The sequence below is a fragment of the Chenopodium album genome, chromosome 4 (assembly GCF_948465745.1).
Source record: "Chenopodium album chromosome 4, dcCheAlbu1.1, whole genome shotgun sequence".
Classification (NCBI taxonomy): domain Eukaryota; kingdom Viridiplantae; phylum Streptophyta; class Magnoliopsida; order Caryophyllales; family Amaranthaceae; genus Chenopodium; species Chenopodium album.
In genome coordinates this window covers 55,760,986-55,783,571 of record NC_137837.1, presented here as the reverse complement: position 1 = coordinate 55,783,571, position 22,586 = coordinate 55,760,986, and the positions used below count along the sequence as shown (strand labels likewise).

General features: G+C 37.1%; 2 protein-coding genes across 2 annotated transcripts; one reads left to right on the top strand and one right to left on the bottom strand.

The window, feature by feature from the left end:
* Positions 1-238: 238 nt before the first annotated feature.
* Positions 239-1,365, bottom strand: LOC145627942 (uncharacterized). Its single transcript, XM_081680284.1, has 3 exons — positions 1,200-1,365; positions 981-1,052; positions 239-678 (listed from the first exon to the last, which is right to left on the bottom strand). Exons 1-3 carry the CDS (start codon positions 1,363-1,365, stop codon positions 239-241), a joined length of 678 nt encoding a protein of 225 aa, XP_081536410.1.
* Positions 1,366-18,703: 17,338 nt separating this feature from the next.
* On the top strand, positions 18,704-19,635 carry LOC145627941 (uncharacterized). The gene is made up of 2 exons (XM_081680282.1): positions 18,704-18,994; positions 19,093-19,635. Exons 1-2 carry the CDS (start codon positions 18,704-18,706, stop codon positions 19,633-19,635), a joined length of 834 nt encoding a protein of 277 aa, XP_081536408.1.
* Positions 19,636-22,586: the final 2,951 nt, after the last annotated feature.

The following is a 22,586-nucleotide window of genomic DNA, read 5'->3' as shown; positions in this document are numbered from 1 at the left end:
CCACAAAATCCATGGCGATCGAATCCCACTTCCACTTTGGTACTTCCAAGGATTAAACCATTCCTTGTGGCCTTCGATGCTCTATCTTCACCTTCTGGCATGTTAAGCATTTTTCCAAAAACTCTGCTACTTCTCTCTTCATGTTTGGGCACCAAAAGACCTTCTTCATATCCTTATACAACTTATCCCCTCCAAGATGCATTAAATAAGGAGAGCTATGGGCCTCCTCCATCGGTCTCTACTTGATGTCCCCACGATGTTGTGGAACACACCATCCCCCTTTGAAGCGAATAATTCCCTCATCTGCAATAGTAAAGTAAAAAACATGCCCTTTCTCAATCTTCTCTTTTATTGCCTTCAACTTCGAGTCTCCTAACTGACTTTCTCTAATATCATCAAAAATAGAAGGTTTCACCATCAAGGCATTCAATATCTTACTGACCTCTCCGTGCTTCACCACTTCTAAATTCATCTTCTGAAATTCTACACACAGCTGATCTGGAAAAATCATCATATTCATCAAATGACTGGTTTTCCTACTTAAAGCATCAACTACCACATTGGCTTTCCCCGCATGATATTGAATATTCACACTATAATCCGTCATAAACTCCAACCATCGTCTCTGCCTCGAGTTCAAATACTGCTGAGTGTAGATGTACTTTAGACTCTGATGATCTGTGAAGATTTTACATGTTGCACCATATAGATAATGTCTCTAAATTTTCAAAGCAAACACAATCATAGCTAACTCTAGGTCAGGGGTTGGGTAGTTCACCTCATGTCGTTTCAACTGTCTTGAAGCATATGCAATGACCCTCCGATTTTGCATTACAACACAACCTAACCAAACTTTGATGCATCACTATACACCTCATATTGCCCACTTTCATCTGGCAAAGCCAACACTGGTGCTGAGGTTAACTTGTCTTTCAAGGTCTAGAACGCCTGTTCACACTCTTGGGTCCAAACAAACATACATTCCTTCTTCATCAAATTCGTCATGGGCCTTGCTATCCTCGATAAATCATTCACAAATCTTCGATAATAGCCTGCCAATCCCAAGAAACTTTGAACATCTAAAACATTCTTGGGTGTTGGCCATTCACTCACTACATTGATCTTCGAGGGATCTACTAAAACTCATTCCTTAGAAATCACATGACCCAAAAAGGCTACCTTTTCTAACAAAAACTCACACTTTGACAGCTTAGCATAAAACTGGTGCTCCCTCAGGGTCGACAATACTTTTCTCAAATGATCCTCATGCTCCTCCCTATTCTTGGAGTAGATCAAAATATCATCAATGAAAACCACCACAAACTTATCCAAATATGGCCTAAAGATTCGGTTCATCAAATCCATGAAAATTGCAGGTGCATTAGTTTACTCAAATGGCATAACTGTGAACTCATAATGACCATAACGCGTCCTGAAAGCACTCTTGGGAATGTCTTGCCCTGCAATTCTCGATTCATGGTACCCTGACCTCAAATCTATCATGGAAAATATTCTAACCCCTTTCAACTGATCAAACAAACCATCAATTCTAGGCAAAGGATACTTATTCATGACTGTCACATTATTCAACTCCCGACAGTCTATGCACAACCTGAAACTTCCATCCTTCTTTTTCACAAACAACACTGGAGCACCCAATGGAGAAGAACTAGGTCGAATATATCCCTTATCCAACAAGTCATATGTAACACCCCATTAATTCTCTCTTAGAACCTATAAATATCCTGAACAAAATCCAAGAGAATTACTGGCGTGTTACCGCCACGTGTTCAAACGTAAAGGCTATATAAAATATTAGCAACGGAAAAACTAAATCAGTTATAAATAAGTTTCAAAACCGAAAAATAAAACCAAATTAAGTGATACAAGCTGGAACCAAAGGCCCTTACTCAAAATCCAACAAAAGAAGTAAATAAATAAAACTCGAGTTTAAATAAATTCAAACTTATAAAAAGAAATAAACTGCGAACAATAACGAACTCTCCACTCAAAATCCCACCACCTTGATGCAAGTCCAAACTATGTAAACACCTGTGATGAGTCTGCTCTCCAATATTACAAGTGTAAAGATTAGATCATCACAGGGTCATTAAAAGGCGAAGGCCATGACAAAAGAATGACACTCAAAGCACGCAATCAGCAAAGCTGAGTACATACAAGCTGCGAAACATAATAAGAAGTCCCTAGCATGCTACTAATAATCAATCATCACACATCATTAATTTGTAGACTCAACACATGACTCAAATATTAATTTACTAAGACTTCCCTAGTTAAAAGTAATTAACTCATCATTTTTTTTATTCATTGGATTAAGCAATAAACAAGGTTGTCCAATCCATGCTCCATTTGGAACATCAATAAAATAAAAACCCCATGCCTCCTTTCGGAAACATCAATAAAACATCCAACGACCACGGGCGCGACTCAGTGACCGTAGCTAGTATGAGATCTCATCTAACTCCTAGTTTTGAAAAGTATTTGAAATAAGAAACTCGTAGATCTGACGACCTCGAGAAAAGTGCACGGCTAATACCCCGTGTACCCTAACCTCTGATTGTCATTACTCCAGATGTGCACAAATCTAGAGTTTTATTGCTCATCCATCTTTCACTTTACGTGATTTACAAGTTTAGAATTGGTGATGACTCATATGCAAAACAATATAATCAATCAAATATCACATCATTCCAAGCAATCCAAAGTTCCAATTCAATTCTTGATTTATTAGTGGCAAACAATATATAGTATTGAATCCTGTAACTATCTTAGTGTATAAACACCTTAAGTACATAGGGCACTTCAAATCCTGAACCTCGTCTTAAAAGACTTTAATGGACTTCCTCTACTCAAATCATAATTAATTCATGCAATAGTATTAAAAATTAACCTCATGGAACCATTATCAAAATTAATTCCACTTATAGACAACCAAGAATCCATAACCTTTAATTAATCATAACATATCCAATTGATAAGACAATGACTTATACATCATCCACAACCGTAGTCATATACTTATATCTCAAACATGCCTCATACATAATATACGGAAATCACAATGTATAACCAAACAATTTAGCCAGTCTTCTCTATACATGATACTAAGTTCTCGATACATCCCTAAACATGCATCTAAAGGCAAGGTTTCGTAACTTGTACGTACCTTGAATAAACGAATTGATATGCCACTTTACTATCTAGAAATCACCTTCAATAAACTCCTCTCCTAAACCAAACAATAACATCTCAATCAATACCCAATGAATCAAATTTACAGCAATACTAACTTACTTGAAAACCTTCAAAATCCAAATCAAACAACACTTTAAAACCTTTCCTTTAGTTAAAATTAAAGGCTTATATATAGTTCTTTAAATTTTCTTCATAAAAACCTTAAAATACACTCTTATACATGAAATTACAGCAAGTTTAAAGTTTAATAAAAATCTTAAAATTATTTAAAAACCCCTAATAATCTGCCTTTTTAATGGGTGATTAAACCCTCTTTATAAAACATCAAAAGTAGTACTTAGAAACTATTTCCAGCACTTTAGATTAATTAAAAACCCTTTAAAACTTTATTAATACATCACTTTAATACTCAATTAAATATCTCCTAGGAAATAATCACTTCCTAAAAAACAACCAACAATTAATATTACTAACCCGAGTAATTTTTAACAATATAATATGATGAAAAACCTCTTAAAACTTCAATAAAAAACATATATTTATGCTTAATTAACTTAAAACATAATTAATTTTATTAATCAAACTCAAGGATAAAATTTTAAGCATAAATTTTTTTTTGTTAAAATCAAAAACTGCCCAAAAATCATATTTAGAGGCTGAATTTGGCCACGAGGGGGTGGTCTCAGTACCAAAGGTAGTGAATCTTTCTTAAAACGTTGTATTCACATGGAAAACACTACCTTTTTTTTTTATCAAAATCGATTGAGTTCAGAACCTGATCGGGATTAAAACGGGATTAATATTAACGAACGGAAATCTAAAAATTAAAACACGAATTTACGTGTTCAAAATAATCTGGAAATAAGTTGAACTAATCAGTAGTTATAATCACCAAAATTTCAAAACATCATTACTATAAAAGCCCTAAATCAATTGTTCATAAAAACCCTAAAATCATGATTATCAATAATTAAAAACCCTAGGTTATAAAATTTACAAAATCTGAAAATTATGACATTTATAAAATCTGAAATTATAAAGTTTAATCATCAAAATACAACTTGATACTAATTAAATTAATTTCAAACAATAAAATCAAAACCCATAAATCAATAATTATAATCACACAAATTAATAAAACAAAGGAGAAAGAAAATAAGACTAACCTTTTTGTTTGGGAAATTTTTGGGAATTCATGGGGTATTTATAGGAGAGAATTGTAGGGTAAATAGGAAGATTGAGCCTCATAAAAATAATGGGTCAATTAAGTAAACAAATGTGTTAGGATTGTTTGATCGGATATAAATTGTAGAATAAAGGTGCATAAAAATAATTTGTTCAAATAATTTTCGACCCAGATTAATAATTTGAAACTTTTGAAATTAAATTCCGAAAAATTACAAATAAATATTATAAATAAAATAAAATAATATTTATAAAATATTTTAAAAAATACGTGGGATTACAATCTACCCCTCTTGAAAGAAGTTTCGCCCTTGAAACTTAACTCGAAAACCATAAATTTTCCAAAACCATTCAAACTTTTGTGTTTTGTATTGCTATAAATTGTTTGATCCTCAACATGCACACTCAACAAACTAAACTTTATGCTTAATAAACTCGTACTTGGCCAAAGTTTACATACTTTAATTGCATGTAAATACAATAATAGTGCATACTAATAAGCAAAATCATGAAAACTCAGGCAATAAATAGCATAATTGAATAAATAGCATCATTATTAAATAACCATAAATCAAACTCACATAATTACATGTTTCACATACTCCATAATGATCACTCATAGATATTACATTGCACAAATCATCCCATATACTACATAAATAATTTAAATCTCTTGCATAAATCACTTCATTTAACAATAAATAACACAAAAAATTGAATACAATGCACATAAAAAGAATTCATCAACTTATATGCCCATCCTAAGGGCCTATTCATATTTACTTATTTTCAGTTCAGTTCAGCTCCAATTAGTTCAGTTCAGTTCAGTTCAGTTCAGCTTCAATCAGTTTAGTTCAGTTCAGTTCAGTTCAGCTCTTAATTTCCCTCTCTCATAAAATATTCATTTCAGCTTAGTTCAGTTCAGTTCAGCTCCAATCAGTTCAGTTCAGTTCAGTTCAGTTCAGTTCAGCTCTAATCAGTTCAGTTCAGTTCAGTTCAGTTCAGTTCAGTTCAGCTCCAATCAGTTCAGTTCAGTTCAGTTCAGCTCAGATCAGTAAATATGAACAGGCCCTAAGACTACCCAAAACTCACCGATAATACGACACAAATAGTACCCAAGTTAAAAGAGTATAATGAATATTCAAATTCATTTTATTTTAAAATATTATACAACACATTAATTTAATTATATGTATAAATACATAATTATTATTTTAAATAAATGCTAAATTAATTAATTTTAAATAAAATAATTTTTAAAAACAACATTTTAACTTTAAATCAAGTCTTTAAATTTAAAATCGTTAGATTTAGAAACAATAGGCGCCCAAAAACTTTAAATTGACTTTAGTGGAAATTAAATCGAACCTAATTTCTCATATACCACTTTGTAACACCCCAATAATTCTCTCTTAGAAACTGTAAATACCCTGAACAAAATCCAAGAGAATTACATGTGTGGTACCGCCACGTGTTCAAACATTAAGGCTATATCAAATATTTGCAGCGGAAAAACTAAATAAGTTATAAATAAGTTTCAAAACCAACAAATAAAACCAAATTAAGTGATAACAGCTGGAACCATTAAGGTCCTTATTCAAAACCAATAAAAGTAGTAAATAAAAAAAACCAGAGTTTAAATAAATTTATACTTATGAAAAGAAATAAACTGCGAACAATAACCAACTCTCCACTCAAAATCCCACCACCTTGATGCAAGTCCAAACTATGTAAACACCTATGATGAGTCTGCTCCCTAATATTACAAGTGTAAAGATTGGATCATTACCGGATCATTGAAGGGCGAAGGCCATGACATAAGAAAGACACACAAAGCACGCAAATAGCAAAGCTGAGTACATACAAGCTGCGAAACATAATTAGAAATCCCTAGCCTGCTACTAATAATCAATCATCACACATCATTAATTTGTAGACTCAACACATGACTCGACTATCAATTTACTAAGACTTCCCTAGTTAAAAGTAATTAACTCATCACTTTTTTATTCATTGAATTAAACAATAGACAAGGTTGTCCAACCCATGCTCCATTTGGAACATTAATAAAAGAAAAACCCCAAGCCTCCTTTCGGAAACATCAATAAAACATCCAACGACCACGGGCGTGACTCCGTGACCGTAGCTAGTATGAGATCTCATCTAACTCCTAGTTTTGAAAAGTATTTGAAATAAGAGACTTAAAGATCAGACGACCTCGAGAAAAGTGCACGGCTAATACCCCGTGTACCCTACCCCTGATTGTCATTACTCCAGATGTGCACAAATCTAGAGTTTTATTGCTCATCCATCTTGTACTTTACGTGATTTACAAGTTTAGAATTAGTGATGACTCATATGCAAAACAATATAATCAATCAAATATCACATCATTTCAAGCAATCCAAAGTTCCAATTCAATTCTTGATTTATTAGTGGATAACAATATTTAGTATTGAATCCTTTAACTACCTCAATGTATAAACACCTTAAGTGCATAGGGCACTTCAAATCCTGAACCTCGTCTTAAAAGACTTTAATGAACTTCCTCTACTCAAATCATCATTAACTCATGAAGAGTATTAAAAATTAACCTCGTGGAACCATTATCAAAATAATTCCACTTATAGACAACCAAGAATCCATAACCTTTAATTAATCATAACATATCCAATTGATAAGACAATCACTTATACATCACCCACAACCGTAGTCATATACTTATATCTTAAACATACCTCATATACAATATACGGAAATCACAATGTATAATTGTAGGGAATATTTCAAGCATTACCCCAAACTTGAACCACACTGTGATCATATACTAATGTACAGTGGCGTGCAAAGGGAAAGAAGATAGAGCAAAAGAGTCGCCAACAAGTTTTAGGAACTTGTAAACCGTTCACGAGGTGAAGGTTACACCCCTTAACGATCAAGGAGATCGTCAACTCCAATAGGTCTGGAACCATGACTGGTAGTTCGGGGATAAAGGAAAAAATCCAACCTAAAAGAGATTGAACCTGCCCTAATAGGCCTCTACTTTATTCTGCTCGTATTCATGTGCGCTTTCTGACTAACATGCAATCATATGGTTTACCCTAAACCTATTTATCTATGTTGGTTGAATATTAATGCACAAATAAAACTATTATTGGCGATCACTTGAATTATAATCAAATTAACCCTAAACAAGATTAATAATTATCTTATTAAGCGTGATTACAAGTACAAATTTCCTTTAAACATGCATAAAAGGCGTGATCAAGCAATAACAATAATATAAATGTCATGCAACATAATAATAACAACAATAATCATCATCATAATCATTAATCATGTTAAAGCATAATAATAGCAAGATCCTAGGCATGATACTAACAAGATTAATAACAAACCCTAGCATGTCACTAAACATCAAAGATCAAAGCTTTAGCCCTATAATGATATTAGGAAAGAAAATAGGAAGCATTCTTTTAATCATGTTTGATATTAGAAATTATAGTTATTACCCTAAACATGATACTAGGAAGTAATAAATCATCCTAACATGATACTAGGAATCATAATAATAATCTAGACATGATTTCTGTATCATAATATCAATTAAAGCACTTACTTAGATGCCCCGTACCTCTTTCTAATAACAAAATACACACGTTAGTAACTTCCAGGAAAATATAAAATTAAACAATTAAATCAAATAATTGAAATAGAGATTTGGGACCAAACCCTCATAAATATCAAACCTTTAACGTCTAGGGCGAAGGCAACTTTGAACTTGGCTAGGTGGGTCTAGTGCTAATGTATGAGGAATTGTTTTTGTAAAAGGGTTGGCTTAGAAAGAGGGAGAGAGAATCAAGAAATTCTTGATGAGAGTTGATGATTGAAAAAGAGGAGATATGGCCTCTATTTATGGAGAAAAAAGAGGGTCGAGGAATAAGAAAAGAATCCGAATTCGAATCGAAATAAAACTCGATGGACAGCAGTTTTAGCGGATTTTGTTTTTATCATATCTTTTTATCTAGAAGTCCAAATAAGGCATATGATATGTCTTTAGAAAGCTCTTGTAGTCTAATTTTCAACCAACTAGAATCAGATTAAAATATTTTGTAGATAAAAAGATATGGCCGAAATAGTAGGATGGTGTCAGTTTTGGATAGAGTTTCATATTCCATTCATATCTTTTTTGTTATAGCTTGGATTTAATATTATAATATATCATTGGAAAGATAATTTCAAGATCTATCCAACCATAAATTATTTGGATAAATATTATGAGGCACAAAAATAATATATAACTGTCTTTGAACATCTTTAAATTCAAATAGAATTAGGATTAGAAAAAAGGAAAGTTTTTATTTAACTCAAATTCTTTAATCTTATCTTTTCAAATAGGATAATTAAGATCTTTTAAAAACTTATAGAAGCTTATAATTAATCCTAATTAGTTTAGAAATAGGATTAAACCTTTGGACCCTCCACATGATCATTGGGTCGTAGGTAAAATCCGGTTTAGGCCCAATTTAGTATTTTGGCCATAACTTCCTCATTATTCATCGGAATTGGGCTTATAATATATTGTTGAAAAGGTCTTTGCAAGCCCCATCCAACTACACCATTATTGGACCCATATCATGGACCAAACTAAAATGGAATGCACGCTTTTCAAAAATAGGGTAAGAAAAGAAATATTTTTAAAAACAGAAAGAAGATATATTTTAATAAAAACATCCTCATCACTAGACTTTTCACACTTTCGCTTTATTCGATAACCAAATAACGTGAAAGGTATTCATCACTGGGTTTGGTTTTGGGGAGACACATTTGGGTGTCTACAGAAGCCCCACTTTGACTGAGTTTAGAGAAACGCAAGTTTCGAAAACAAAAGTCAAAGTAGCGATAGGGACGAAGAATAATTCAGAACGTTCTGCGATCCTAAATCATTCTTGTAATGCCAATACCTGTAAACTAGCGTTAGTTAAACAGATAAGAGAGTTAAGAAACGCGTATCTTGCACCGTCAAGCATACGTCTCTGGAGGTAACTGATTTGTCGTCGTATTGCTGTTGTTGTGACAACCTTCCACAATCTAGGGAACGCCATCGAAGATAACTTCTCTTGAAATCACCTCCAGTTGTTTGTGACAACCTCCACAAGCTAGGGAACGCCGTCAATCAATACTGCTACATCTCGAGCCTTTTTCTTGAATCATAGTGACAACCTCTCCAATCATAGCAAAAGTCGTCGAAGACCGCCTCATCACGAACCGCTCTTCTCAAATTTTAGTGACAACCTCCACAATCTTAGAAAATGCCGTTGAAGACCGCCCATCTCGTGCTATCTTCTCACATCTTGGTGACGACCTCCACAATCTTAGAGAATGCCATCGAAGGCTATCTTCTCAAATATTTGGTGACAACTTCCTCAATCTTAGCAAATGTTGTCGAAGCCGCCCATCTCGTGCTATCTTCTCAAATCTTTGGTGACAACTTCCATAATCTTAGCGAACGTTGTCGAAGACCGCCCATCTCGTGCTATCTTCACAAAATCGAGTGATACATTCCACAATCATAGCAGAAGCTATCAAAGATTGCTTCATCTTGAATTGTTCTTTTCTCAAATCAAATAATAACCTCCTCAATCATAGTGAATGCTATCGAAGGTCGCTTCATCTCAAACCGTCCTTCTCAAATCCAAGCGAGAGACTTAAAGCCCCCCTGTTGAAAGCTTCGTCATCTTAAACCTTCAAATTAACCTTTTCATCTTTGGAAAATCTTTTTCAAGAACCATATCTGCGATTCTTAAAGGCTTCAACTTGATTTGATAAAATCTTCCATCCTAGGAATTCTTTGTGAACCATTATATCGGTGCTTTTGAATTGAGCCAATGTTTTGGCGCTTTAAGCTAAGTGAGACGATCTTTTATCAGGTCGATCACTTTATGTGATTGTAATCAAGCCGACTACTTAATCATGTCAAATTGCTTATAGGGGCTTACTAGCGTACCAAGGAACCCGAAATTTCTGTATGAGGTCTGTATAATCCAATATGGGGACCACTCATTGTGTCGCCGCACCAGTGCCTGCTTTTGGCGCCGCACTTTGCTTCTGTCACTAGGCAACAGATGTTGTCGCCAGGCGACAGATTTTGTCGCCAGGCGACAGCCTTGTCATCTGGCGCTGGAGTCGGGTCTTCCCTATTTGGCCTTTGCTGCTGTTGTTCGTTGCTCGGTTTCGCTTCGAACTTTGAACTTGGTCGTTTTCTTTCAACCAAATCCGCTCAAATCTTTTGTAAATTAAAACTCTTCATCTCTAATTTACTGATCCATGTAATTTTTCTTATCATATGGTCATATTTGCGATTTTTTTGAAAAAATCCGGGAATGTTCTTACTTGCTGGGATGTACCTGCATTAATATCTTTGACTATAGGACTTTGCTTATCTTTCTTTAGGGTTGACCTAAGACTTAGTGTTGCTTGACTCATTGGCTTAACATGACTCAAGGTATAAACTTGACTCAATGATGACTCACTTCATGTGACTCGTGTGTGCATAGTTTTGACTCAATGTGATAAAACGACATGACTCAATGTGTACATGACTCGTTTGTGCATTGTAATGTGATCGTGCGACTAGAAAATGCAAAAAAGAAAAAAATTTCCGTCATTTTTATGGAGGGTACCGACTTTCTTCCGAAAAAGAAAGACGCGAAAAAGAATCAAAATTTTTGAAGGTGCATGTTGAATGAGCTTAGTCAAATGTTTGCAATGGATTAATTCATCTTAGGCTATCTCAATTGTTGATTCCATGATGAAAGTATTTAGGTAACTTAGGCACGGAGGCTAAGTACTTCATACTTTGTGATGCAATGATGATTATGATTGATGAGTGATGTTGCTGTGACAAAGCATGCTTTAACGTTATGTTAAGATTTCATGACAAAGGGTTCTTAAGGGAAGTATATTTGGTCATGTATCTGTACAGTGTGTGAAAGTGATACTAAAGTTAGGTCGCAAGGGCTAAGTGTGTGGAAAAGTATATTGAAAAGAGTCAAATGGTGGTAACTCTTAAGCTGGGTAGGCTAATGATGTAGGGATCAAGCCCCCAAGTCTAGCTCTACATGAATAGGGATGAGCATTGAAGATCCTTTGATATGATCAATTATGCATTTTTTATTACGGCCGCACCTCGATGTGAGGTTGCCTATGTATCCGTTAGGAATCAGGCCGAACGTAGCTCTAGCCGAACCTTGCACAAGTGTGTGTATACCTCAAAAAGGTCTTTTAAAGGGTTGTAACATGGTTAGGTTAAAGGTTTAAGAATAAAGGGATGATAAGCCCCCAAGGTGTGCAACCTTGCTTTTGAATCTTTATATTTGTATGCTTGAGGCTTTTAACTCTTTTTTAGCTCTCTCTTTTCTTTTCTTTTCTTTTCTTTTTTGGCTTTTGCATTTATTTTATTTTTTTAAGTGTGGGAAATCCCGATTATGCGGTCTATCACTCACTTGGAATTCATGTTTCTCAGGCACGGTACCAAGTACTCGATAAGAGACGCAATCTGAGACGTGCTCATATCAAAGACATGTTCATGTCAAAGACATTGGAACACATTCCCTTTTGTACACTTTTATTTATTTATTTATTTTTTGCTTATCTTTTGCTATTTTAATCTTTTGAAGTCACTCAAGCTTTTTATGAAATTGAAAATTGCATAAGTTGCACACCATCCTATCCCAAAGTTAGGTAGATATGGGTTAAAAATGAAGGGTCTATCGTTAGACAAGGCTCAAAGTGGTTTATCAAAAAAAGATTGCATATTTGAAGGGTGAAAGGTGATATGATGTGGCTACAAGGGGTGCCTCAAACCATTGGTATACCTTGTGCTTAGTTCGGCATGGATTTTTTTTTTTTTTAAATGCAATGTAATGAAATGATCATATGCAAGAAAATAAATGCTCATTTTTATCAAAGGAGAAGAAATAATGATCCTACAAAATAAATCTAAGGAGAATAAAAAGGTGTCTATGCTAGACTTATTGGGGAAAGGGTAAATAAAAGAAAATAGAAAAAAAAAGAGGTCACGAAATCTTGTCGTTGAAGCTCGCCTCTTGTCTTGTGGCGTTTGCTTTATCATCACTCGCTCTTCTTGCTAGCTGGAGGCATGGGAAGCTTGTTATTATCGATCAAATGTTGGATAGCCTCCTTTAGCTTCCAACAGCTCTCAGTAGTATGACCCCTACCTTGATAATATTTGCAATGTGCAACTGGATTCCAACTAGGCAATCTCTTTTCAAGTGCGGGATCTTGAATAGGTCCAATAGGAGTAATGAGTCCCTTAGCATGGAGTCGATCAAAGGCAGTATCGTAACTCATCCCAATGGGGGTGAAATCTTTCCTTAGTTGCTTCTTAGGTCCTTGGTTATCCATTGCTAAACCTTCACTGAGATTAAAGGTACTAACATTGTTACTAGAGTGGGCGTTTTCGGAAGAAGAAAGATTGTCGTTCTTCTTTCCTTTCCAGGCACTGTGGTTACCATTGTTAATAGCATTTTGTTTTGCGAGGTTGTCTTCGATCTCGATGCCTATGTCATAGACGGCCTTGAAAGTATTCAAGTTGTGTTGATATTTTAAGTGCTTTGAATACTTTTCTTGTAAATTTTTTATGAACATCCTCACATATTCTTTTTCGGAGGGAACCTCAATCATCTTAGCGGAAGTTTCCCTCCACTTATTGAAGAAAGAAGTAAAGCCTTCTTTCTCTTTTTGTCTTAGCATCTCGAGTTGTCTATAATCGGTTTCAACTTGAATATTGCATTTATACCTATCAATGAAAGCGTATAATAGCATCCTAGGTAGAAGTTTTCTCTTTATCAAGAGAAAAGAACCGTTGTTGACAAACGTTTCAAGAGATAAGGGAAACAAGGAATGAAAGACCTTCCTATCAATCCCCTTAATGTTCATCATAGTTTCAAAGGCTCTTAAGTGAAGATAAGGATTATCTGTTGCCTTGAATTTAGGGATGTCAGTGGCATTGAACTTCTGCGGAAGAAGCTCCTTGTCCACCAAGACCCCTTGCGAACTGATGCCTTGGAATTTATAGTCGTCATTGGATATTTTGCTCAAGCTCTCTTGCATGAGCTTCACTTGTTGTTGCTTCACAGGGTCATTAATTTTGAGGGTTAAAGCCTTCAACGCCTCAGTCACGTCAACCATTTGCTTCTTACGCTCATTGAATTCTTCTTGACTTGCCATTATTTTCTTAGCTTTTCTTTTCCGACTCACTGGTTTATCAAAAAGTTGAACTTGAATAATGAAGGTGTTGTCCTTGATTAATCGCCCTTCTCTCCTTGACCAAGTATTGTGGAAAGGGAAATTAGTGATATTCATTATTTGACTCAAACTCTATTCAACATGCAATAGATGGAAGAAGGTAGGAGGAATGAATATTGTGATATGGGGAAAGCATGTAGAGAATGAAAAGATGAAGTAGATGGAGAGAAATGGAAAAATTAGGAGTAGAATGTACCCCCAACTAAAGTGACGGAAAAAACCGACTTATGCATGAACCTAAGACATGGTCATGGTGACATATACACAAAGTGTGTTCTACGATTAGTGAGTGTAGGTGACATGTAAGACTCATGTCATGACCATGTGGCTAGACTATGTGACTAGACTCAAGCAAAGACTAACTTAAGACTTCATATATATGCATTAAACTGGACAGGCTGTGATATTTTAGTCATATATTTTGATCTGTGACTCTGATTGGGATGAAACCAACGCCAAATCAAAGATAAAACGCGGGGCTACAGACCCATAGGCTGTACGACTCGTAGTTCTTCCTAGGACTCCGGATATGACCAAAACAAGTTGACACTTGTGCAGTATACGGGAATAAAAATTCGGGTTGACTTAAAGGAACTATGAATCGATTTTAGACATATTTATTAGCTCAAATTAATTAATTAATTAAGCAAAGTCCTTTGGTCATTAATTAGTTTATTGAGACTTATTTACAAACACAATAAAATATAGAAAAAAAAGAGTCTCTCTCTGGGGTTAGGGTTTCCTATCTACAGGGGTCTGAGTGTGGTTTCTCTTGCTAGTTCAAGCGGTTTTCTCCCCTATAGGCGGGGTTTTTGATTCCGATTATGGCAGATGACATTGTTGAAAGATGTTCGAGGCTAAATATCACTGAAGAAGAGGATGAAACTGCAGATTTGGGTGAGAATAAGAATGGTGATCATGACAGCAAACTTGCTTTATCGGTGGTGGGTTGAATCTTAACAATGCGCTCATACAATTTCGAAGCAGTGCAAAACACCCTTAAACAGGTCTGGGCATTGAAACGCGAGGTAATTTTTTGCAAAATTGAGAACAATCTCTTTGTCATACAGTTCTTTCATTGGCGTGATAAGGAAAAAGTTTTAGATGGTGCTCCGTGGAATTTCGATAATCAGTTATTGCTATTAAAAGATATCCAAAAGGGGGAACAACCAGAATCGATTGAGGTGAAATTTTGCCCCTTTTTGGATACGTATATACAATCTACCCCTAGATAGCCGAACCAATGATGACGTGAAAATAATTGCAAGCAAAATTGGTGTCGTATTGGCTGTCGAGGATGATGCGTTAGGGTGGGACAAGTCGAGAAGAGTGCGTGTGATGGTCGATACCTCCAAGCCGCTGCGCAGAATACAAAAAATTAAAAATAAGAATGGTGATGTCTCGACCATTCAATTCAAGTATGAGCGCCTATCATCCTTTTGCTTTATGTGTGGCATTCTTGGCAACACCGAGAAGGACTGTCCTAATATTGCGGAAGATGAAGAACCGGAGGAAAAGAAATGGGGGCTTTGGCTTAGGGCTTCTCCGAGGAAGGGTAGAGCGAAACTGGTGGAGGAGTTGGAAAAATCAAGTTTAAAAAGAAGTCCCTTGTCTTCACGCAGAAACCGGGGAACCAAGGGGGGGTTAAGGACGCTCCGGTTGTATTGAAGAGTGGTGCCCGTCCCAAAGAATCTAAGAGGGAGTTAACTTCTGATCTTAGGCATAATGCCATTGCTGAGGAGGTGGGGTCGGCTCCAGTTGTTGACTTCCAGCAGTTGTGTGGTAGTGGGTTCAATGGTGCAACTGAGAAAAACAAGCGTGGTGAGGTGAACCGCAAATGGAAACACTTGCCGAGGGATTCTTTGGCCATGGATAAAGGCGATGGTGCTATTCTCTAAGGCAAAAAAAGGAGTAGGGAGGGAGATAATGTTGATGGCAGTGGAAAGGAAGCTCGTGTGAAACTAAGTGATGATGTCGATAGCGTGGTTGCTTTGGCGGAGGTTGGTGGAGGCCAACCCCGCCAAACCAAATGAATGTTTTAAGCTTAAATTGTAGAGGGTTGGGCAATCCCTCTACAGTTGATGGTCTTCACAACTTAGTGCGGAGAGAGGCCCCGTCTATGATTTTTCTATCAGAGACGAAATTGAGTAGTGTGGAGTTTTCAAAGATTAGAGAAAAATTAGGTGATTATAATTGGCTTCCTCAGGAGGCTTGGCTATGTTGTGGAGGAAAAACTTGAGCATTTCCCTTCGGTCGATGTTAGTGCATCATATGGATTTTTGGGTTGGAGGGAATACGGGGGATGATCGATGGAGAATTACGGGTTTCTATGGGTGGCTGGAGGTTCAAAATTGCCATCTTTCGTGGAGCTTACTTAGGGATCTAGCTACTCAAAATAGTGGCACGTGGGTTTGCATTGGAGACTTCAACGAGATTCTCATGGATTCGGACCAGAATGGCGGTGTTGATAAGGCTCTCTGGCAAATGGCAAACTTTAGGGAAGCGGTGGATTTGTGTGGCTTCAAGGATGTCCCCTTTGAAGGATACCCTTTCACTTATAATAATTGAAGAGAGGAGGAAGAGAATGTTCAATGTAGGCTTGATCGTGCCTTGGCGAATGGGGAATGCGTGGCTAGATTTTCGGGTTCGAAGCTTATTCACATTGATAGGGAATGGTCTGACCACGCCCCTATCAAGCTTCTCATTGAAGATAAAGGTGGGGGCTTAACTAGGAAGGAGAGATTGTTTAGATTTGAGCAATTGTGGGTTGATCACGAAGGTTGTGAAGGAGTGGTGAGGGATGCATCGGCTGCGGGGAGTAGCGTCGAGCAGTAGCTTCAGCTTTGCGCTGCTCAGCTGAAGGTGTGGGGTGATAAGAACTTTGGTGCGGTTTTCAAGGAGTTGAGGAAAAAAAGGAAAAAATTAAAAAAATTGAATCGGGGGGGTCTTTCTCGATCCCAATTGGAGAGTCGTCGAAAGCTGCTGCGTGAGATTGAGGGGTTGTTGCGGCAGGAAGAAGTTATCTGGAGACAAAGGTCTCGTGCCTTGTGGTTAGAAGTCGGGGACCGGAATACAAGTTTTTTCAACCGTCGTGCGTCAGCAAGAAATAGTAAAAAGCACATTGCTCATTTAATTGATGATCAGGGGCAAAAAAGAGTGGGCAATGAGGAAGTGGGGGAGGTGGCTAATGGGTATTTTGCAGGGCTGTTTCAATTGCGGGGGGTGGAGTGTCTTGATGAAGCTTTGCGGGGGGTGGAGGGTCGTGTCACTCCTGAGATGAATGCACTACTAGCGGCTTTGCGGTATTTTGCGGGGCTGTTTCAATTGCGGGGGGGTGGAGTGTCTTGATGAAGCTTTGCGGCGGGTGGAGGGTCGTGTCACTCCTGAGATGAATGCACTACTAGCGGCTGACTTTAAAGGGGAGGAAGTTCGAGAAGCTTTTGCACAAATGCATCCTATTAAAGCACCCGGTCCTGATGGTATGTGCCCTTTATTTTATCAATCATATTGGCATATTGTCGGCCCTTCGATTTGCAACTTGGTGTTAAATATTTTGAGGGGTGGGAGTATTCCTCCGTCTTTGAATAGGACTTTTATTGTATTAATCCCGAAAAAGAATAATGCTGAAAAAATGGTTGATTTCCGGCCGATTAGTCTTTGCAATGTAGTGTATAAGCTTGTCTCGAAGGTGTTGGCGAATAGGCTTAAATTATTTTTTAATGATATTATTTTGGCTAACCAAAGTGCCTTTACCCCGGGAAGGTTGATTTTTTATAATGTCTTGGTTGCATTTGAAATGTTCCATCATATGAAGTCATCAAAGGCTAAGAGTGGTCATTTGGCTTTGAAGCTTGATATGGCTAAGGCCTATGACCGTGTTGAGTGGGACTTCCTAGAGGCAGTGTTGATTTGTATGAATTTTCATGGTGCTTGGATTAATCGGGTGATGGAATGTGTTCGGTCGGTGAGCTTTTCGGTGCTTATAAATGGGAAACCGAGCTCTGATTTTGTGCCATCGAGGGGCCTCCAGCAGGGGGATCCAATTTCTCCCTATTTATTCATTTTGGTGGCAGAAGCATTATCGGGGCTCCTTCGAAAGGCTCTAGAGGACAATGTGATACATGGGATTAGAATTGCTAACTCAGCTCCCTCTATCTCCCACCTCCTCTTTGCGGATGATTGTGTTATCTTTTAGAAAGCCTCATCGGAGGAAGCTAGTTCTATTAAGAATATTCTCCGGGTGTATGAGAAAGCTTCGGGACATATGGTGAATTTTGATAAAACTACGGTGTCCTTTAGCAAAGGAGTGAGCTTAATTTTGAAAATTGTTGATGTCCATGATAAATACTTAGGGCTTCCTACTATTGTAGGGCGCTCTAAGAAGGTATTGACGAGAGGGATTAGAGAGCGACTATGGAAAAAATTGCAAGGTTGGAAGGGTTTATGTCTTTCTAAAGCGGGTAGGGAGGTCTTGATAAAGGCGGTGGCCCAATCTATCCCTACCTATGTGATGAGTGTTTTTAGACTCCCTTCTTTCTTTTGTGATGAGATGCGTGCTCTAATTTCTCAATTTTGGTGGGGACAAAAACAAGGTGAACGAAAGATCCATTGGGTGGCTTGGAGGAAAATATGTAAACCGAAAGCTCTTGGGGGTTTGGGTTTCCGTGACTTGAAGTACTTTAATTGGGCGCTTCTTGGCAAACAAGCATGGAGATTAGCCATTCAACCTCACTCTCTTTTGTTTCGGGTTCTAAAGGCGAGATACTTTCCAAATTCTTCATTCCTAGATTCTAGTTTGGGGTCTAATCCTAGCTATGCATGGAGGGGCATCCATGAAGCAAAGTGGGTGGTGAGAAAGAGTAGGTGCTGGAGAATTGGGAATGGTGAACATGTGCGTGTGTGGGGTGATTGCTGGCTGCCAGATACTCAGTCTCGATAGGTGTTATCACCTTGTCCTGAGGGTTCTGAAAATATGATGATAAGTAATTTGTTGCTTGCTAATGGGGGTGGTTGGAATGTCCCCCTGATCAAGAGTCTCTTCTTACCTTTTGAGCAAGATCTTATCTTGTCTATCCCATTGAGTGAGCGTAGTCTGGAGGATTGTTTGTGTTGGGTCGGGGAGAATGATGGCATATACTCAGTGAAGTCAGCTTATAGGCTGATTTTTGATGGTGAGCTTAAGGAAGCTAGGCCTTCGAATGATGCAGTTATTAGGAGAGCGTGGAATTTAATTTGGAGCGAGCCCGTGCTGCCGAGGATAAAGGTCTTTTCTGGAGAGCTTGTCAAGAAGCCTTACCTACCAATAATGGCCTGCATATTCGAGTGAAAGATATTGACAGTGTGTGCAGTATTTGTGGGCAGGAAGCTGAAGATGTTGCTCATGCTATTCTTAGATGTCCTCATACAAAGAAAATTTGGGAGGATAGTGGTGTGGAGTGGGTGGTGGAAGGGAGGTGGAGATCATTTAGGGATTGGATGTTCAATAAATTTTGCAGCCTGGAGAAGGATCAACGCAGTGAAATTATAACATTCTGCTGGTCAATTTGGAACTCTCGCAATAGGGGTTTGTTTGAGAATGAGTGGTGGGATTCTAAGAGTGTGGTGAAGTATGTTAAGCATATGTTGAATGACATGAAAATTGGCTCGAGTAAGAAGCAGGGGGAGGATGCTGCCAAATCCCGTGGCTGCTGGCGTGCTCCTACTGCTAGGGCTGTGAAGGTGAACATCGATGCAGGTTTGCTGGGGGATACGGGGATTGGAGTGGGTGTGGTTGCTCGGGATGCTGAGGGGAAGACTCTATGGTGTGCATCAGTCAAGCTGGGGATTAAATTGGAGCCTAAACTTGCTGAATCAAAGGCTATCTTAATTGGTATGGAGCTTGCGACTGAGATGGGTCATGATTGAGTAGTGTTCGAAAGTGATTGTGAGCCTGTGGTATGTGCGATAAAGAAGAAGGCCCCTGGTTGTAGTTCCTTCCATCTTCAGCTGGATGATATTGTGGCTGCTGCAAATCGCTTTTCAGATTGCTCCTGGAGTTGGATTCATAGGGACGGTAACAAAGTGGCACATGAATTAGCTCATGTACCCCCTCTTGTATTAGGTAGAAAGATTTGGTACTCTGATTTTCCTGATTTCCTATGTAATCTCCTAAACTTTGATTTGCAGTTGAATGTTAATTAATCCCTAGTGGGTTCTTTAAAAAAAAAAAAAAGACTTATTAACAAACACAAGTCAAACCAAACGGTTAGTTTAGTCACATAATAAGTATGCACAAGTAAGAGATGCACAAGTAGTCAAGTAGTCACAACATGATGCAATGAGTTTGCAACCTAACCATGGCTCTAGTTCTCTAAAGTTCGGGATATGGGTTAGTCAAAGAGGGTCCATGGTTAATTGTCCGGATGCATCGCGCGGAAGCCTTACCTTTTGAAGGGTTGGCGCGAGTGGATGGGACACCGCGAGTTAAAAACTCGCTTCCATGGTTTGGTGAATTCAACATTCTCGGATATACCCTTTGTTGCACAGAGCGTTCAATCAGGTAGATGGAGCATGAATTCCCAGAGGGTTATGTCCATATGTAGAACACATATGGGTTTAAAAAAAGTGAGAAAAACCCAATCAGGAAGTAGGATCAAGCAAACAGTGCTAAAAACTGGTCAAAATTAGAACGCATATTTCTGGCTCGGTATTGGAAGAACTTGGCGCCAGCGAACAGAGGTCGTCGCTGCAATTTAGCTCTGGTGCCTGGCGACAGGATTGTCGCCAGGCGCCAGAGTCAAATCCTTGGCGACAGACTCTGTTTTCTGACGCTAACTCCTATATGCCTCAGCAGCTTTCTATGCTCGATAAAATTTTCCGGTTTCTCGCAGCATTATTTCGATCCTAGTTGTGAAAGATATTCCTCAAATTTCCTACGTGTATCCTATGCTTTTAACTCATCACGGATGGTCTTTCCAATGAGATCTTTTTATGCATATGACAATAATGTTAATCAAAATTACGCACATGAAATACTTAGAACTTTTCGAGTCTCGTCCACTCATTCTAAATCATTGCCTAAATAAATTTTAGGAATTAAAATAGAAATCCTCCCCACTGGAGTCGCTAAAAACTGTAGGGAATATTTCAAGCACTACCCCAAACTTTAACCCCACTGTGATCATACACTAAAGTATGGTGGCGTCCAAAGGGAAAGAAGATAAAGCAAAAGAGTCGCCAACAAGTTTTAGGAACTTGTAAACCGTTCACGAGGTGAAGGTTACACCCCTTAACGATCTAGGAGATCGTCAACTCCAATAGGTCTGAAACCATGACTGGTAGTTCAGGGATAAAGGTACAAATCCAACCTAAAAGAGATTGAACCTGCCCTAATAATAGGCCTCTACTTTATTCTGCTCGTATTCATGTGCGCTTTCTGACTAACATGCAATCATTAGGTTTACCCTAAACCTCTTTATCTATGTTGGTTGAATATTAATGCACAAATAAAACTATTATTGGCGATCACTTGAATTATAATCAAATTAACCCTGAACAAGATTATTAATTATCTTACTAAGCGTAATTACAAGTATAAATTCCCTTTAAACATCCATAAAAAACGTGATCAAGCAATAACAATAATATAAATTCCAAGCAACATAATAATAACAACAATAATCATCATCATAATCATTAATCATGTTAAAGCATAATAATAGCAAGATCCTAGGCATGATACTAACAAGATTAATAACAAACTCTAGCATGTCACTAAACATCAAAGATCAAAGCTTTAGCCATATAATGATATTAGGAAAGAAAATAGGAAGCATTCTTTTAATCCTATTTGATATTAGAAATTATAGTTATTACCCTAAACATGATACTAGGAAGCAATAAAACATCCTAACATGATACTAGGAATCATAATAACAATCTAGACATGATTTTTATATCATAATATCAATTAAAGCACTTACTTGAATGCCTCGTACCTCTTTCTAATAACAAAATACACACGTCAGTAACTTCAAGGAAAATATAAAAATAAACAATTAAATCAAATAATTGAAATAGAGATTTGGGACCAAACCCTCATAAATATCAAACCTTTCACTTCTAGGGCGAAGACAATTTCGTACTCGGCTAGGTGTGTCTAGTGCTAATGTATGAGAAATTTTGTTTGTAAAAGGGTTTGCTTAGAAAGAGGAAAAGAGAATCAAAAAATTCTTGATGAGAGTTGATGATTGAAAGAGGGGAGATATGACCACTATATATAGAGAAAAAATAGGGTCAAGGAATAAGAAAAGAATCTGAATTCGAATCGAAATAAAACTCAATGGACAACAGTTTTAGCGGATTTTGTTTTTATTATATCTTTTGATCTAAAAGTCCAAATAAGGCATATGATATATCTTTGGAAAGATTTTGAAGTATAATTTCCAACCCAATTAGAATCAGAATAAAATATTTTTTAGATAAAAATATATGGCCGAAATAGTAGGACGGTGTCAGTTTTCGATAGAGTTTCATATTCCATTCATATCTTTTTTGTTATAACTCGGATTTAATATTATAATATATCATTGGAAAGATAATTTCAAGATCTATCCAACCATATAAAATTTGGATGAAGATTAGGAGGCACAAAAATAATATCTGACTGTCTTTGAACATTTAAATTCGAATAGAATTAGGATTAGAAAAAAGGAAAGTTTTTATTTAACTCAAATTCTTTAATCTTATCTTTTCAAAAAGGATAATTAAGATATTTTAAAAACTTATAGAAGCTTCTAATTAATCTTAATTAGTTTAGGAATAGGATTAAACCTTTGGACCCTCCACATGATCATTGGATCGTAGGTAAAATCTGG

Coding starts and splice junctions, on each gene's coding strand:
- LOC145627942 (XM_081680284.1), bottom strand. CDS start 1,365: ATGGATTTGATGAACCGAATCTTTAGGCCATATTTGGATAAGTTTGTG. Junction 1,053..1,199: donor TTATGCTAAGCTGTCAAAGT/GTGAGTTTTTGT, acceptor TGGGATTGGCAG/GCTATTATCGAAGATTTGTG. Junction 679..980: donor GAATTTGATGAAGAAGGAAT/GTATGTTTGTTT, acceptor AAATCTTCACAG/ATCATCAGAGTCTAAAGTAC.
- LOC145627941 (XM_081680282.1), top strand. CDS start 18,704: ATGATGATAAGTAATTTGTTGCTTGCTAATGGGGGTGGTTGGAATGTC. Junction 18,995..19,092: donor CCGTGCTGCCGAGGATAAAG/GTCTTTTCTGGA, acceptor ATTTGTGGGCAG/GAAGCTGAAGATGTTGCTCA.